This window comes from Camellia sinensis, chromosome 14, assembly GCF_055761805.1.
Source record: "Camellia sinensis isolate YWXY chromosome 14, ASM5576180v1, whole genome shotgun sequence".
Taxonomy (NCBI): domain Eukaryota; kingdom Viridiplantae; phylum Streptophyta; class Magnoliopsida; order Ericales; family Theaceae; genus Camellia; species Camellia sinensis.
In genome coordinates this window covers 37,518,421-37,536,951 of record NC_138974.1, presented here as the reverse complement: position 1 = coordinate 37,536,951, position 18,531 = coordinate 37,518,421, and the positions used below count along the sequence as shown (strand labels likewise).

Here is an 18,531-nt window from a genome sequence, read left to right as displayed (position 1 = left end):
TGCTATTATTTCCCTTGGGATCCCAAACCTGGTGATGATGTTCTTTACATCAATATCTCGAATTTTCGCTAGGGGTTCAGCCTCTACTCACTTCGTGAAGTAGTCAGTTGTTACCAGCAGAAACTTTCTTTGCCCAGTTGTTTGGGACAGTTGTCAAACAAGATTCATACCCCACTGGGCAAATGGCCAAGGGCTAGATGCTGGGTTCAAATCTACTGCTGGTTGATGTATCAAAGGTGTAAACCTTTGACACTTTTCTCATTTTCTTATGTAGGCTTCAGCATCCTTTTACATGTAGGGCCACTAGTACCCCTGAGTGATGGCCCTATGAGCAAGTGATCTGCCCCCAGCTTGGCTTTCACCGACTCCTTCATGAATCTCATATAAAAAGTCCTCAACCTGGGAGGGATGTATACATCTCAAAAGGGGTCCAGTGAAGGATCTCCTGTAGAGATGGCTATCTGCTGTTAGGCTGAACTTGGGTGACTTCAACCTGGTCTTGTGCACCTCTTTTCAGTCATCTGGCAGATTGTCATCCCTGAGGAACATTACTATTACATCCATCCAGCTTAGTCCCATCTCTACACACATTGTTTCGTACTCTGTGATCTAGGGCTTCACACTTGGGCCTCACAAATAATCAACCATTATGGTCCTTGCATCACCTGATTTCTTTGCACTAGACAGGTTTACCAAGGTGTCGGCGTAATTTTTGTCATCTCGGCTAACTTGCTGTAACTGGCATCGTGGAACAAGGAAATCAATCTAACAACCTGTAACAACCCTCACCACTATTTACCGATAAGCTACCGATTACTGCTAAACTGAGACTGATTATGAAAAGTAATTGAACTTATTGAAATACGGAACTGACTGACTGAAATCTGAAACTGATTGATTGACTGTATCTGTTTAAATGCATTATCTATCTGTTGACTGTTTGATTATCTGTTCATGTTTTATGTCTAAATTGCGAATTGAAGGCCTTATCGGCAGCCGAACCGGAGATCGATTAGTGTTTTATGATCATCATAATTTATGTGATTTTATGGCATATTTATCCAAAATTTGAGTTAGTATGATTAAACTAGATTAAGTAAAGCTAATTAAAGAGTTAGGCTTATCTACAACTTTGCCATTGTGAGTGGGCCACTTCATGAACTATATTTGAGCCTTATTATACACTTAGGCAAACATTTCATCAGCTCATTTCCCTTGCCTTAGCCGACCAAGAGAGAGAGGGGGGGAGGAATTGAATTGTCCTTGTTGATTTGCTTAGAAACTTGAAAGAATTGAAGTATAGATTGCAAATTGAGCTTGTGTATCTTGCATTGAAGACCTAAGGTAGATCATTGACCTTCTTCATTGTGTATTTGAGTTTATTCTTGCATGATTAATGGGTCTTTAGTGATCTAAGGCTTGAATTGGCTCAATAGTGTTGAATTAGAGCTCAATTGTTGCATGCATGCTTATATCCTAGCATTTTGAGGTTCACTACATGGAATTTGGTACATGCATGTTCATATTGTTGGTATAGTCCATGTTTTCATCTTGTCTTTGAAGATATTAGCTCGATAGAGCATGTGTTTGAGGCTTATAAGTTGTTTAACTTCATGCATGTTGCATGTTCATCTTGTTCATGAAAATTGGTTTGAAACTGGGTTTAATTCCCTCACCTTTGGGCCTTGATTTTACAAATTGAGCTTTGAATCATGTTAAACTATGAGTTTTGAAGTGTTTTCCAGGAAATGGGCCCGAAGGAATTGAATTTGATACATTTGAAGTTGAATTTGAGCTTGAGGTTCAAATCTGGGAATTCCAGATTTTGGACTCACGCTCGAGCAGGGTGACTGGCGCTTGAGCGTGAAATTCGTTCTCCCAATAGTTTGCACTGTTTTGATGTCCGCTCGAGTGGGGTAATTGACGCTCGAGCGAGACCTTGTGTTTTACGCTCGAGCGGGTGTCGAGCGCCCAATCGAGCGTGAATTTCACCTATCCAGCACTTTTGACTGTTTTGATGAGTCTGCGCTCGAGCAGAAACCTTTGTCTACATGTCCGCTCGAGCGGATTAACCTACGCTCGAACGGGACCCCTGTTTTCTAAAAATACTTTTAAAGTGCATCTTTGCATCCTCATTTCATCCTAGGCATTCTTAGGCCTAGTTTAAGGCATCTTAATGAGGGTATAGATGTAGAACCACACCGAGGCAAATTAGGGATTAAATTATTATCTTTCCCAACTGTATAGCTTAGTGTGTGTTCAATCTGTAAACTGTGTAGGGTTGGCGACTGGGGATGCGCTCTAGCCTAACTGTAGCCCAGAACTCTGTGAGTAACAACTGTGTAAAAATATGTTCAAAAATGATTATCTTCTGAACAATTGAACTGTACTGTTTCTGAATTGATACTGTTAATAGAATGAATGTATGTCCTTTATTCTGAACTGTATTGTGGCATCCTTAGTAACTACTGTTACTGACTGTTACTGTTACAGAGATCTCTGTCGGTTCCCTTGTTGAAACCACTACTGTTTACTGATTGATGGCCATCATTAACTGTTCGGTCTTTCAAGACCTACTGTTTACTGTACTGTTATGCTAATGGATGTACCACATATGACAGTACTGACTGAACGATTGAAATACTGATTTAATGAACTATTTTCATTACTGTAAAAACATTCATTCTAAACCTCTTTACGCATTGTGTTATTCACTGGGCTTTAGCTCACTGCTCATATATATATGTAGGTGTACAGGCACCAGACCGTGGCTAGTAGCATCGGGGTAAGTTCCAGTTTTGTCAAGCCAACCACTGTGCCTCACTACGAGGTTCCGAGCCTGTCAAGCAATGGCTTAGGGGTGCTTTAATTTCTCCCGTCTGTCTCTGTAACTGTTTTGTTAACTGTATAGACTGTATAGACTGTTACTGTACTGTTTATCAGGGATTAGGTCCCTGCTCTGAATGATTATAAATGTCGTACATACTGTTCTGCACTGTGTATATATATATGCATGAAAAGTCTTTTTGGCATACAGACTGTCACAGCTCATTGGACATTGTTTATTTACTGTATTGGCTTCCGCCAGGCCCCTATACTCTGTTCTACTGTATTACTGTTAAGTAGGCCTTCGGTAATCTCGGATTACTGGCCGGTTACGGTGCTAAACCCATAGGGGCGGGTTTGGGTCGTGACACAACCTCTTTAACATAAGCTATCATTTGTTCATCTCGAGCTGTATACTTGCATGTTGCCTGATTCACAATAAGTTAGGAGTCACAGAAGACTACCACCTCATCGGCCTCCATTACTGCTGCCAACTTCAACCCTACAATCAGTGCCTTATACTCTGTTTCATTGTTTGAGGCCTTGCATCCCAAACGAATAAACTGCTCTAACATTTGGCCATCTGGCGACACTAACACTGCTTCTGTCCCCCCTCCTTGACGGTTTGAACTTCCAGTAACAAACAGGCGGAATGAGTCACCGATACAGATGTTGTAGGGCTTTGGTTTCTCTTCTTTCTTTTGTTTTGCTAGAGTGGGGTTCTTGGGCCCCAGCTGTGTTTCTTCCTACTCCACTGGGCATCCCAAGCCGCAACTCACTAGAGTCTTATGTGGGACGGCACTAGGGGTGAACTCGGTCATGAATTCGACCAGAACCTGACCCTTAATTGTTGTTCTAGGCCTAAATTCCAAGTCATATTAGCCCAGCACTACTGCCGATCTAGCTATCCTGCCTGTCAGATCTCCCTGCTGCAACAGGGACTTCAAAGGATGCTCAGTCAGCACCACAATCTTGTGGGTTTAGAAGTAGTGATTCAGTTTTTTTGAAGCCATCATCAAGGCTAATGTTAATTTCTCCAAGGGCAGGTACCTGGTTTCTACACCTGTTAGGGTCTTATTTACATAGTGTACCGCCTTTTGTTCTCTTTCCTCCTCTCGGATTACTACCGCACTTACTGCGTGTTCTGAAACTGCCAAGTATAGGAACAATTCTTCTCTAGGTACTAGATTTGACAGAACTAGAGTTGTTGTCAGGTATCTTTTCAAGTCAGTCAAGGCGACATCGCACTCTTCTGTCCACAAAAAATTTATGGCCTTCTTTAACAAACTAAAAAATGGTTTACACTTATCAGAACTTCAGCTGATAAACCTGTTCAGGGCTGCTGCCTTGCCAGTCAAAATCTAAAACTGCTTAGCTGATGTCGTGTGACACCCTGAACGTTTAATTAAATACCACATAAATATTTATAATTATATATAATTATGGGTGTATGTGATAATATATTATTAAATAAATAATAATAAATACAGAATCTAATTTGGCACTGAGTTATCAAATATGGGATTAATTAGGGATTATTATTTGGAGTCAAATTAACAGAAATATAGAATTATAATACTAGTTGGGCAAAATTAAAGTTAAAGATAGTAAATAAATAAATAGGTTAAATAAATAAATGTAATAAAAAAATATATAGAAGTGATATCAGATATAGTAAATCTTTAAATTACTGATAATATCAGATTATATTTGATTTCCTAATCTAAATAATAATGAACGTGTAAGGCTAGACAAATGAAAATCAGCCATTTGGGCTCTCAAGGCCTAAGAAAAGATGAGTCATCCAAATAGGATCATTTATCAACACCAGGCTGTGTGTATATATAAAGGTGGGGTGGGGCTGTGAAACGATTAGAACGGAGGGAAAAGAAAAAAGAAAAAAAAAAAAGAGGAAGCGAAGGAGCAACCGTGAGAAGTTAACCAAAAATAGAGAGAAAATAATAAGACTCAATCTTAAGGTGATTTATATTATACCTTGAGTTACCATAATATATTTTACGTATATTTTGACTTACCACAATTTATTTTATACAAGTTGTATTTTATTAGTTATATTAATACAAGTTATGTTTCATAAATATTTTAATTATGTGGATTAATTTCTGAACTCTATTTGTTAAAATGAAAACCATGGATATGTTTGTTTAAATTTTAAAGAATATTTTACTATGACCTTATAAACAAATATGTTTTGTAAGTACCACCACGGGAGTTCCACACCTTGGGGGACTTAAATAACCATTGGCCTCTGTTTGGCCACTTTGTGGTCCTCTATTTGTCATGGATCCATTGACCTCTGTTCTGATTGTCACTTCTGTGACCTCTATTCTGTTTTGTTCTGTTCTGTACCGTGGTTATGGTTATTTATTTACATAATTTCTGTATTTCAGGTTCTGCCACTTAAATGATTTATTTACCAAATTGAGTTATGTAAATGTTTTGGCTTAACTAACTATCCATGGTAATTTTGTATTCCCCATACTCTTGGCATAATATTTCTCACTTTGCTGTGTACTTATAGTTGTTACTATTTCAGGTGACGAGATGTAGGGGAAACCCATAACCTCACGTAATGTAACCCGCACGAGGATTGATGTTGAACCACTATTGTGTCTTCTTTTTTTTTTATATTTTTACTCCCTTTTGTTCTACTCTTGGCCGATCACTGAATAATAAATTAATAAAAGCCCTATAAATGTATTTTCTCTTATTAAAATAGTAAAATGAAGTAATTTCCTATTTAATTATTTTTATTTCCACTTGCACAGTTTAATTTGCTACAAATAAAAAAAGTTAGTAAGTTGCGATTCCAACCCTAAACCCCTAGGGCTGGGTCATGACATGTCGGGCTCTTTAAGTAAAAAATGGCCTTGATTTGATTTGAGCTTGCCTCAATACCCCTTCTGGTAACCAAGTATCACAGGAACTTACCATACCCAACTCTAAATGCGCATTTCGAAGCATTGAGTCAGAACCGATATGTTCTCGAAATATTAAAAACTGATTTCAAATCAGCCAGATGATTCCCAGGTTCTTTAGTCTTCACAACCATGTCATCAATGTACACTTTTATTGTTTTGCCAATCAGATGTCTGAACATCTTGGTCACCAATCTATGATAGGTTGCTCCTGCATTTTTCAACCCGAAGGGCATCACTCTGTAGCAATACAACCCTTTTAGGGTGATAAATACAGTCTTCTCTTCGTCAAGGGGATACATTGTTATCTGGTGGTTTCCCCTGTAAGCCTTGCCTCCAGACTTCGGGGCTTTTTTGTACTTTGCCTTGGTTTGCGAATCGGGTCATGTTTTCTCCGTTTTCTCTTTCTGAAGGAAGGGAGAGGTCTCGTAGACCATCTCTCAGTGGCCGTGGGCTACGTTTCGTGGTAGTAGGCCATTTTTCCCGTTTGGGGCCCGGTTTTCGGTTTTCGAAGTCGTCGGTCGCGTGCCTTGGTTCGGGACCGCTTAACTACCTCCGTTTGCTCTGATTTTTGGTACACACCTTATTTCCTCCCTTTAAAGGGACATTGTGGCCCGAGAGACCACCTTCGTGGTCATACGCCGCTTCCGGTGCCTAACTGCCTGTTTTCGGGGCCCCAAACTGCGCGTTTTGGCCCCCGAACCTTGCGTTTTGCATCCGTTTTGGTCTATTTTTGGTAGAGACCCTATTTTCATTGTTAAGAAGGGAGTAGGATGGTGGCCGGCCACTTTTTCCCCTGAAAAGCCAGTTTTCTCTTTTTCTTTCTCCAAAAGCCAATTTTTCTCACTTTTGAGCCACATTTTCTGGCTTTTTATACCACCATTGTGTTGTGCTCATCTGGAAGGCCACCAATATGGATAGGCCGGCCAAAAATTCATCTTGACCCTTTTGAACCTTGCTTAAAAGCTAGCTTTTCTCTCTCCTAGGTCACTTTTTCTGGTTTTTCTATACACAGCTGTATTCTACTCATCTGGGAGGCCACCTTTCTGGGTAGGCCGATCAGCAATTTTGCTTGAACCTTTTGACCCCTGGTCGGCCGACCAGGGGGAGTGGCCGGCCGGCCACTTGAACTAGCCGGCCTGCTTCGTGCTTTTGCTTTTTCTAAGTGTAATCCAGCTGTGCCAACTGGAGGCCATTTGGTGCATCCTCCATACGTGTATGGAGGATACTTGGGGTCTCTTGGAGATATTTTGAAGCTTCTCCTCTATAAAGGAGAGGCTTGGCTTCTTGTTGAAGGGTTAGACATTTTTGCTTAAGGCTCATAACCTCCCTCCTCCATTGTCACTACTCAAAGCTCCAAAACCCTCACTTTCTTGGTCCATTTGTACTACAACCCTTAGCACCACACCTCCATCATCCATTCCAGCACCTTGGAAGTCATTTGCAGAGGTTTAAAGCTCACCAACTTGGTCCAAAAGCTACTGGAGGTCGGCTCTTCAAGGGTAAGTGTCTATTTCCCTTAAATTTGTATTTTTTTGCATGATTGGTTGGCCTTACTTACAAGCATTTCTGGGCTTTGACCTAAACTATAAAGTATCTTATTTTGATCCCTTCTCCAACTTTGTTTAAGAGCACTTTGCTATTTGAGGTCATTTACTTCCGCTTATCCTCTATCTCTCTTTTAGGGCTATTTTTGCATCCTATTTTAGCCTTACTTGTGAGCATTTTAGAGATTTGATATAAACTGGAAAAAGTCTTGTTTTGAAATCCTCTTCAAGTTTTGTTAAGATCCCATTTCTATTTGGGGTCATCTTCCCCCTATGCATGCTTCATCTTTTCATGATTAAGGCTATGTATTAGAGCACTTGCATTGGCCATGGTTTGGCCTCTTAGCCACTGAAATCCAATGGATTTTCAGTGGCTTTGATGCATTTTTTAGGGCTAAAATTAGAGGGGGGTGACCCCCTCTCTCCTTGTCTTGTTTGGGGGTCTTTTGAGCCTTCCAAAGGGACCCCATTTTTCATGCATCGAAGTCTGATTTCAGGTCTCATTCTGTGAGTTTTAGGGTCATCCTTAGGTCTATCCAAGGCCCTTTTGATCATATTTTATACCTACAATGCATGTGTAGAACAATTCCATTCGAGGCCTTTTAAGGAGGCCTTTCATCGTATACTTCCTTGACTGATTTCAGAGCCTATTTGGTGAGCTTTAGGGCTGTCATAACTCATTTCCAGAGTTGGTTTGGTCATGCTAAGTGTCTATCTTATATGTTCTTAACAACCCCTTGAATGGCCTTCCAAAGAAGCCCCTCATTTTTTGCATGCATTGGCTGCATTTCAGTGATTATTTGGGCATATTTTGACATATTTTATTCACTGTTTTTGGCTCGTTTGATGAGTTCTCATTTGCTTCATATATGTGCTATGTAAACCATGCTTGCTAGCCAATGTTGCATGCTATTTTAGTCCATCATGTTAGCATCTTTTGGCTATGCTCTAAACTAGAAATGTGCATGTTTTGGGACTTCCTTGGCTCTGTCTTTAGACTTCATGATCAAATAATGCTTCCTTTGTATACTTGTGGTTCAAGGCATTGGACTAGTTTTGGGTTTCGAGGCTTATTCTATGCATTGAGTGTCATATTTCCACGTTTCGGGACCATTTAGCATTATGTTTCAGTGCTGAAAATTACATGCTTGAATGCCATGCTTCATCCTTGCCATGCTTTGGTAGAGTGGCATTCAATGCCTTAGGTTCGGTCCTCAGTATGCGTGCATGTGTGCACGCATTTCGGTTGTCTCATTTTCATCTAATGGCCACTGATGTGAGTGTGGCTGAGGTCCACTCATGTTGGTGTAAGTCCATTATGCATTGTGTATCCCTTTTCAATTCATAGCATTGCGTATGTTAGGTTGCATATTAGAGCATTGTGTGTGCCATGTTACATCGAGCATTGTGTATGCCATTTCATAGCATTGCGTATGCTAGGTTGTATGTTAGTCGCATTGTGTATGCCATCTCATTTGCATTGTGTTTGGGATAGGAGTTAGCCCGAGCACGGGAAACGAGAGATGTTTCGTACTCCGAGTGACGGAACGTGTCTCAATTTCCTGTTGCCGACACTCCGGATTAGCCATGATGGAGTTTAGGTCTTGTTGTGTTTTCATATGCATTCACCTCATATTGAGTCGTGCAATTCGACTCCTCGGTCATCATGCATCGATATGCGTGATTGGTGGCACGAGGATCAAGGACTACACTCCCTGAAGAGTAGTCCTGAATACATATGTGAAATACTTTGTCATGCCCCTTTGTTGCTCTCTGTTGCAGTAAATCAGAAATCAACGGCCTTCTCGAGCGTTGCGCAATATTCCGAAAACAATTGCAAACAGAGGCGAATCGAGGCATCGCAATGGATTTCCACGCCAGGCAACTCGAGCATGCATCATTCATCATTTGGAACAGAGCTGAGGCAGTCTATGGATTTGCGTGCCAATTTACTCGCTTTCCTAAATTAATTTGTTAATTAATTAGGGTTTTATAATATTTAATTATTCATTTCAGACTGTATTATCATTCGGACTATATTATTGTTTTGGACCCTCCGAGTGAGGGCACAATTGTAATAAGTGTGCGTGTGTGTGATGTATGTTTTCCAACCCCACGTCCTTCTCCCTTTTATTTACTAGCTTATGATGGTTAGATTAGGGCATGTTTCAATTAGTATACAGTATGATAGCATGTTTGCATCATTCATCTGTATTGCATGCACCGGGCTCGGCGCACCGTACTAACTACATTGTATTTCAATTCCAAATTGAATACTTGTTAGTTGTAGCATTTCATATGCCATCTTTAGAATAGCCGAGCCTATCTTAGTTGCATTTTGCATGTGTTGCATTAGGCATTTCTGTATAGTTAGGATCACGTATGAATTTCTAACATAGCTTTTGTTTTGGCTTGGAGTACTTGGTAAGTTTTATGCTTTAGCATCCTTGCATGCGTATGAGTGATTGCCATGATAGCATGCTTACCATGAGGCTATTTGCTTATATGATATACCTGCCTAAATGCCTGTGGGTGAAGGTTGGGTTATTTGGATTGGAACAATTCATCAATTGTGAGTTTTAAGCCCACTAGATAGTGGCAAATCACCTTGTTTTTTAAGCCCACCTAAGGGTGGCAAATTCACATTTTAGCCTACTTGCGAGTAGCAAACCATTTTCCAAAAACAAACATGAGACGTGTTATTCCAATTCAGGCGATCCAGTCTATATTTGTATACTGTGCGCATAACATAGTAAATCTAGGCTAATAACCGGAATAAGAACGCATAATGTTTTCAAAACTAGATATCATGGTTAGTAGAGGCCGATCTTTGATCGGGTGAGCGGGGGTGCTCACGAAGTGACCTTCCCCAATCGTACCCAAGTTCCCGAGCCGAGGCAACTTTGGTGATGACAGACACGTGGCCTTAGGCAACGAGTCAGGGTTTCCTAAATTTCCCAAAATAAAATATTTAGGTGATGACTCTGTATCTGGCAAAGCAGTCCATGTTTGGCACTTCTTTCAAAAAATCTGTTTTCAAAAACGATTTGCCGGATTTGGACTCTTTGATGATTCATTGGTCTTGCATTGCACTCTGCGAGATTAGATACAGGACCGTGACAATTGAGTCCGAACTGTAGTGAGGCCCAAGGGCGCGTCTACACCATGCCCTAAAGTAGCATCTACTAGCTGATTAATTTTAGGCAAAGGGAAGCTGTCTTTAGGACAAGCCTTATTCAAGCTAGTAAAGTCCACGCAGACCCTCCACTTCCCATTCTTCTTTTTCACAACTACAGTGTTGGATAACCAAGTTGGGTAATTCACCTCCCAAATAGCCTTGGCTTCCAACAGCTTGTCCACTTCCTCTTCTACTGCCTCCACATGAATCAACGTCGGCCTCCTTGCTCGCTGAATGATAGGTTTAGTCGACCTGTCTACATTGAGCATATAGCATGTGACCTGGAGATCAATGCCCGGCATCTCATATGGTGTCCAGGCAAATACTTCTGTGTTGGCTCGTAAGAAAGCCTCTAACTCATTTTCCTCCTCCTCAGCCAAGCCTGAGTCGAGAAGGAAGAAGCGCTCTTCATCCCCTTCTTGGACTAGAATTTTCTTCGAGGCTTCCTCGCTCTTCTCGGTCGGTTCTTTGCTGACATCATCTAGGACTTCCATGTCTTCGTCCTCGATTTCTACTTTTTCTGCTTTTCGCATGTTGCAGTTGGATTTCATTATTACCATAGAGTAATTCTTTGCCTGCACTTGATCCCCTCTTACTTCTTTAATCCCCATGTTTAGTTGGAAATCGTAACAACTGGTGCAGCGTTGAGGGAACAGCCCTCATTACGCGCAGCCACAGTCTTCCCAATATAGCATTGTAAGGGGAGGAGGTATCAATTACCGTAAATTTTGTGCTAACATTCCTGGTGTCTGCATACACCTCCAAATTTATTGCTCCTAGAGGCCATGTCGGCGTTCCATTGAACTCGACCATTAGGCTGTCTGACTGCTCCAAATCATCTCGGTGAAAACCAAGCTCCTTGTAACATTTGACGTACATGATGTCACAAGATCTACCTTGGTCGATCAGAATGCACCTTACTTGGCATTCTCTAATCTTGAGGGTCACTACCAAAGCATCGTTATGCGGATGTTGTACCATATCCAGGTCTGCCTCAGTAAAGGACATCGTTGGTCCCTGGTACTCGTTTTTCCTAGGCCTCTTGTGCTGGACCTAATACACACGTTGTAAGTGCCTCACTTTTGTGTCTCTCCTCGCATATCATTCTCATTAACCTTCGAATGAATCACATTGATCACCCGAGGTTCTACTTGCTGTTGCTGTAGCGGCGGCGGTGTCGCTAGTGTCGGGGGAAGCCTTGTATGCTCTTCCCTCGTTCTGGCCTCATCTACTAGGTCCCTCAAGTGACTATCATGACCCAAACCCGCCCGTATGGGTTAGGCGTCGTAACCGACCAGTAATCCTTGGATTACCAAATGCCTCTGAATAGAATAACTTATAATAAGGGGCTGCGGAAGCAAATATAGAAACATACATAGTCCATTAAGCTGTGAAAACATATATAAGACATAAAATTTTAAACTTTATACACTTATACGTGACGTTAATTGTAACAGTCTTCACCACATTAATTACATATATAGCCAAAAAGGACTTAGCCCAATATACAAATAACAAAAAACTTGTTCTATACCCAAAGGAAGACAAGGTTTTAAACACAAGCTATTTAAACTTGACTCGCTCACGAAAGGGAACCTCCTCGGAGACACAATGGTTGGCTAACAAAATTGATATACCAGGTCCTCAATTCTGAGCCTGGTCACGCGCCTGGTCACCTACATACATGATATAAATAGTGAGCGGAAGCCCGGTGAATAATAGTAGAGTAAAGGATTTTAATGAATGATATCCATATCAGATTCAGAATTCAGATTCATATACATATTCTTGTTCTTATTCAAGTCATATACAGAAATCAGAGTTCATGCTTAATTTGACGTGGTACATCCATTAGCGCTAACAGAACAAATGCAAAACAGATGGTGGTTATGAATAACCAATTCAATAAAGGAACCTTCGGATCCAGGTAACGAATAATAGATATACTGAGCTCCATGATGGAGCCTCCGGTACAGGTAACAAAGTGCTGACATAATAAGTTCCATAATGGAACCTCCGATACTAGGTAACATCTAACAAATATCACATGATGCTAAGGATGCCACGAATACGTTGTCAGAAATTAGACAATCATTCATTGTATAGAACATAGCATTTCATAAAATAGATCTTATTTTATCATACAGAAAGTAAATAAAGTTGAACATAACTTTACTTAGTTATTACTCACAGATGGCTCCGGGTGTAGATAGACAGAGCAGACTAATCAAACGGTTTACGGCGCGTGACCTACATCAATACATAGCAATTACACATTTGAAGTACACGCTCAGAATGTACTTACTCCTTACGTTATGTTTTTAATGTGTTTCTACATTTTACCCTTATTACAATGTCTTAATCTTGGCCTAAGAATGCCTAAGATGCAATGAGAATGCTAAAATGCACTTGAAAACACTTAACAAAAATTGCTGAAAACAGAGGTCTCACTCGAGCGTAGCTTTCTTCACTCGAGCGGACATGCAAAATGCGAGTGGTCGCTCGAGCAATCTATAAACTTTGCAAAAGTGCTGGTTGCTTGATTTTTCCGTTCGATGCTCGCTCGAGCGTGAGACTCATGCCCTCGCTCAAGTGCAACTTTTGTCGCTCGAGTGGTCTGCAAAACACACAAACTTCTGGGAGCATGCATTTTATGCTCAAGCAGACTTTTGGTCACTCGAGTGGAAGTATAAAAATAAAGGTGGTCGCTCGAGCGCAGGATTTGTCACTAGAGCGTGGAAACAGAATTCTAGAATTTCCAGAATTACTTCCAAGCTTCAGACTCAGCCCCAAAGCTGTAAATTATGGTTTCTTGGCCAAAAACTTAAGGAAACTCTTGTAAACTTGCAAAACATCATGAAATAAGAATCATTACTCAAAATCAAGGCCCAATAACATGCAATTGTACAAAATCAAGTTTGAAATGTGAAAACATAACATGAACATGACATGCATAAAATGATTTCAGCTTCAAGTTTTCGAATTATGATCAAAAGAGATGTTTAGGTCTAAAACATGTTGAATTCCTTGAACAAAACCAAGATACTAACATGCATGTGAGAATTCTTTTGAAAATAACTTCAATTATGATCAAATGAACATGCATGCATGATTTGCTCTTCTCTTCTAGTTCATTAGCTTAATTCATGAATTGATTCACTTAATTTTCTTAGTTCCTTACTTAAGTGAGTCTAACATAAACCTTAAGGGTTGATTCCTTACCTAGGGTCCATAATTCCTTAAATTCTAGTGATCTCTTGCATAATCTCACCAATTCCTTCAATTCCTCTAGTAGTTGCTAGCTTGACTTTAATTCTCTTCAAAGTTGGCTCTAATCTCTCCCTTCTCTCTCTCACGGTTAGTATCAACAAAATGATGAAGAAAGGTAAGTTGAGATGCATATAGAAGCCTTATATAGGCTTGGTTAGTGGACTAATTAATTAAGCTTACCACTAATCAAATGAGCATTAATTATTCTAATTATTTCGTTCCGAATCAAATTTCAATTAAACCTACCATAAAATTCTAAAAATTCTAATTAACACATAAATCGAGTCAATTTTTTAATCGGATGTCGATAAGACCTTTAATTCACAAACCGAAACGAAAACATAAACAGATCTTTCTATGCTAAACAGATATAAACACAAGTAAGGCAACATATGATGCAAAACTTCACTTTATTTTCTTATTAAGCATAATTAAGCATGAATTAACGTTAATCATGAGTCGGAGTTGTTACAGTGACCCTGTCTGACCAGGTCTTCCAAGTTCGTCTTTAGAGCTCTGTACCCTTGAGTCAAGTGCTCATCCTCATTGTGGTAGGCACAGTGCTTCCCAATACTTCTTCTCATAAACTCGCTAGGGACCTTCTCCGGCGTTCTATAATACGGCCGGTTCCTGATCCTTTCTAGAACTTTATAAACCGGGATCCGGGACACAATGGTGACTGTCTGTGCAGCCCTCAGCCCTGTTTCTGTAGACACCTCATTTTTTACTGCCCGCAAGCCTCGGGCGCTTTGCCCGGTACACTCGATGATGAAAGTGGTGTTGTGCATAGTTCGAGATCTCAACGAATGGGCTATGTTTAAGCTCTGAAACAATCTTAAACCTTCCATATTCTCACTGATTATACCCTAGAAATCCATTTTTACACATTGTGTTACCCTGTGCTAAGTCTAAAGCAGAGAGACAGGGGATCACATTAAGGCCCAGCCAAACACTGCTTTAGGCGGGAGCCCATCAACTGTCCATTTTTGAAGATATTTATGACTCATCTTGCTCAAATTCTATAAAAATGAAGTTGTATCTCTGTTTTAAGGGTTGAAGAATCTTTAAAAAAATGTATACACCTTCTTGAGAGCTTCTCCTTCTTGTGCAAGTAACCCTTTGAACAAGCTTACCACCTTGAACCAATATCCATACACCATATACACCTTTACACCTTAGCCTCGGAACCTTGGTTGAGCCTTGAGCATCACCATTCAAGCTTGAGAGTGTGTTTGGACTTAGTTTGATTCACAACAAAAAGCTTACATTTCTTGAGAGGTATAAGCTTACTATCTATTCTCTTGCTCTCTGTTTTATCATTTGCTATCAAGTTCTTGTATTTTTGTATTGTTTTGATCTTTCTTCAAGTGTTTAAGCTTGGGTTAAAGAGCTACCAAAGGGTAGAGAGAGTTAACACTCTTTCTCACACCTTCACCTATAGCTCAAACCCTTCTTTTACACCCTTTTCCTTTGCTTTCTAAATTGATTTTCAGAGTTTAAAAAAGGCTAAAAATCATGTTTTGAGGTTTCAAAAGTTGAGGGGTTAGCCACCACTCCTTGTTCTTACTTACTAGCCTTATTTCCTTTCTTTGTTGTTTAGCTTTTTAGGCTCTTTTCATGCACTTTGAGCCACTATTTTTCACCTATTAGAGGTTGTTTTAGGGCTGTCCTACGTTGTTTAATTAATTCATGCTTTGATTAGTTTGCTTGTTGTTTCACAAGTCTTTATACATAGCTTGTTGCATGTTGTTCTTGGCCTTTCCTTGTCTAATTTCCTTGTTTAAGAGTCTCATTTTAATAATTAACTTACCATTCATTTCTTTCATTTGAGAATTGTTTCAATCTGTTCATGGTTATTCAAAACATGAACTAGAAATAATGGCTTAATCTCTACGGAGGTTCATTGTCAACGGTATAGTCTCTTTTTCATGTTGAGAATCACTTCCCATTTGACGTGTTTCTCACTTAGTGGACATAATCTTTAGTGGACATAATAATCATCTTGGACAAATGGGTTAAAGAATGGCAAAGACTAATGAATTTGGCTTAAAATGAACCAACCCACATAAAGAAAATAAGTTATATTGCTTGGGCTCGGCCGAATGTTATGCCGAGTCTATTGTGTCAAAAGTTGTCATGCGTCAATTCATGGTGTTTTGATGACCCTTGAAGCGTCTTTACTCCTCCATTTTGAGGCCATCCCATGATAAAGGGGAGGAATGGTTGTTATTCATTGCATTTATTGAATTTTGTCCAAATTGTGGCCGAAATCATTAAGCAAACAAATTGCTCATTGATGGTTTTGGAAACAATTTCAACCTTTTCTTGAGGCTTTCCCATGACAGAGAAGTGTGAGAGGGACAAACAGAGTTCAAAATAACTCTGTCTGCACTGTTTTCACTTCAGCGCACAAAATAGGATTTTGTATAAAATTAAGGCACGACCGGCCTTATTTAGGCCTAGCCGGGCTTCATTGGGGGCTGACCGACTATCAATATTTGGTCAGCAGTGTGTTTGCAAAAAACAAAAGGAAGTGGCTGAAGGTGAAATAGAGCAGGCCTAGGTAGATAGAGCAGTTCTTGGACACTATGCATGCAACCCTTGTGCATCCTTGCTTACATCAATGTTGTGCATTCTTGTTGTAATTATTGTTGTTATTATTATTATTGTTGTTGTTGTTGTTGTTTATTTATAATTGTTATAGCTAGTTAACTTAGATAATTAGTTTATTTCTCATTATTATCCTTATTGTAATAGAGTAGCTAGCTAGTTAATTATTTGCTTATTTATTCATTTGGTTTTGTAATAATTAATTTAATTCAGATTTTCGGACTTTGATTCAGACCCTTATGTGAGGGTCAATATGTAATAAGTTGTATGTCTTCGAACCCCATGTCTTTCTCTCTTTTACTTATTTGTTTACGATGATTAGTATAAAACATCATTTTTCAAATTAGCATTCTTATGCTTTGCATCCATTGTCTTACATGTATCCAAGGTTCGGCTCATCATACTAACTCAATATCAATGTTCAAATTCATTGCTTGAACACGTGCTTTATCTCATGTCTTGAATGAAATCATATGCCACGCTCATAGCCGAGCCTATAAATTACATAATGCATGCGTTGTATTTAGCCATATTGCATTAGTTAGGAGCATGCATATTTTCTAATTATTTTGCTTTGTTTTGGCTCAGAGTACTAAGTGAGCAATTTTGAGTTTTAGCATCTTGCATTGGATGTTTGTGTTGCCATGCCAAGTATATTTCCATGAGGCTAATTGCTTAAATGATATACTTGTTTGAATGCCAGTAGGTAGAGGCTAATTGCCAAAATTGGGACAAATTGATTAATGTACAAACTCATATTTTCAAGTGACGAGTATCAAAAAATAATTTTTCAAATAAAACATGAAATCAAAGGGTTCCAATCTTCGCAAAATAGTTTATACTTATGTGAGTCACATAGTAATGTTAATCTAAATAAAACTAGAACAAGAGCATAAAACATAAATAAAAATCACATCATGATTAGTTGAGGCCGATCTTTGATCGAGCGAGTGGGGTGCTCAATTCATGACCTTCTCCTCTCGTACCTAAGTTCCCGAGCCGAGACAACTTTGGTGATGACGGATAAGTGGCCTTTGGCACGAGTCACGGGTTTCCTAAATTTTCTAAAAATATTTAGGTGGCGACTTTGAAATCTGGCAAAACAGTCCATTTTTTACATTTGATTCAAATATCGATTTTTCAAAATAATTGCCGGATTTGGACTCTTTTGTGTTTTCACTATTTCACATTTCACTTTGTGAAATTAGATTCAGAACCATGGGAGTCTGAACTGTGGGGCTAATCGTATCCGAAAAGAGCACGAAGAGCAAGCCACAGTTTCCTACCTATTAAAACCAATATTACCTCGGCCTCGCTTCGGCGAGCCGTTTCTCTTCTCCTGCTTCGGTGCCTTCGTTCCAGGCGTATCCTCTTATACTCTGGCATATTTCTCAATCCATGCCATGAGCTCCTTTATACTCTTTGGTAGAGTTTTTTCCAGTGACTTCCGAAGCGTGCATTCATCCTCCAAGCTGTTCTTAAAAGACACGACTGCCAACTCCCAGTTACATCCCGATATTCGGTTGAACACCTTATAATACCTTTTGGCATAAGCCTTAAGGTTTTCACCCTCACTAATTTTCAAAGCCATCAGGGAGTCTACCCTTAGTGGATGTAACTTGTTTGTAACAAACCTGGCTACAAACATCTCGGCCAGGCCTTCCCAACTCTTCACAGTTCCTTTCGGTAACTTGTGAAACCAATCCGATGCGATTTCCCTAAAGGATGAGGGGAACACCACACCTTGCACAACAACAGTTCGTTCTTGGTATACAAAGCCATTGAATTCAGATATAAGCCAACGTGAAAGCTCGGATTGGATTTAATGTCATAAATTTGGAACCTTTTTGGGGCCTCAAACCTATCCAACTCCACTAAGAATGACGTTCTCGGCTTGACAGGAGATATAACCTCGGCATTCTACCACTTCCTCTGTAGGTAGTCCCTCAAATCCTCCTTAGTCTGACCAGGAGCTCGGCTGTCAACAGATTTCAGTCTTTTTGGTGCACTACTCCCAGTGTCGTTATGTGTCCTCTTGGACTTCTCTTCATTCATCGTGTCAAAGCACAGGCTCTTACGCTGGATATTCCGGGGTTCTTTGACATATGTTCCCCTGGTACGAGGTGTCCTCTGTTAGTCACCTCTGACCGACTCTCCTCGC

General features: G+C 39.9%; 1 protein-coding gene across 1 annotated transcript; it reads right to left on the bottom strand.

The window, feature by feature from the left end:
• Nucleotides 1–14,212: 14,212 nt before the first annotated feature.
• Nucleotides 14,213–17,961, bottom strand: LOC145806917 (uncharacterized). Its single transcript, XM_082904771.1, has 2 exons — nucleotides 17,749–17,961; nucleotides 14,213–14,626 (listed from the first exon to the last, which is right to left on the bottom strand). Exons 1-2 carry the CDS (start codon nucleotides 17,959–17,961, stop codon nucleotides 14,213–14,215), a joined length of 627 nt encoding a protein of 208 aa, XP_082760897.1.
• Between the last annotated feature and the right edge of the window lie 570 nt (nucleotides 17,962–18,531).

What these genes read in the sequence shown, in the direction of transcription:
- LOC145806917 (XM_082904771.1), bottom strand. Translation starts at nt 17,961, where the DNA reads ATGGCTTTGAAAATTAGTGAGGGTGAAAACCTTAAGGCTTATGCCAAA. An exon ending in GGATTGAGAAATATGCCAGA is followed by an intron (nt 14,627 to 17,748) that starts GTATAAGAGGAT and finishes ATGGATTTCTAG; the next exon opens with GGTATAATCAGTGAGAATAT.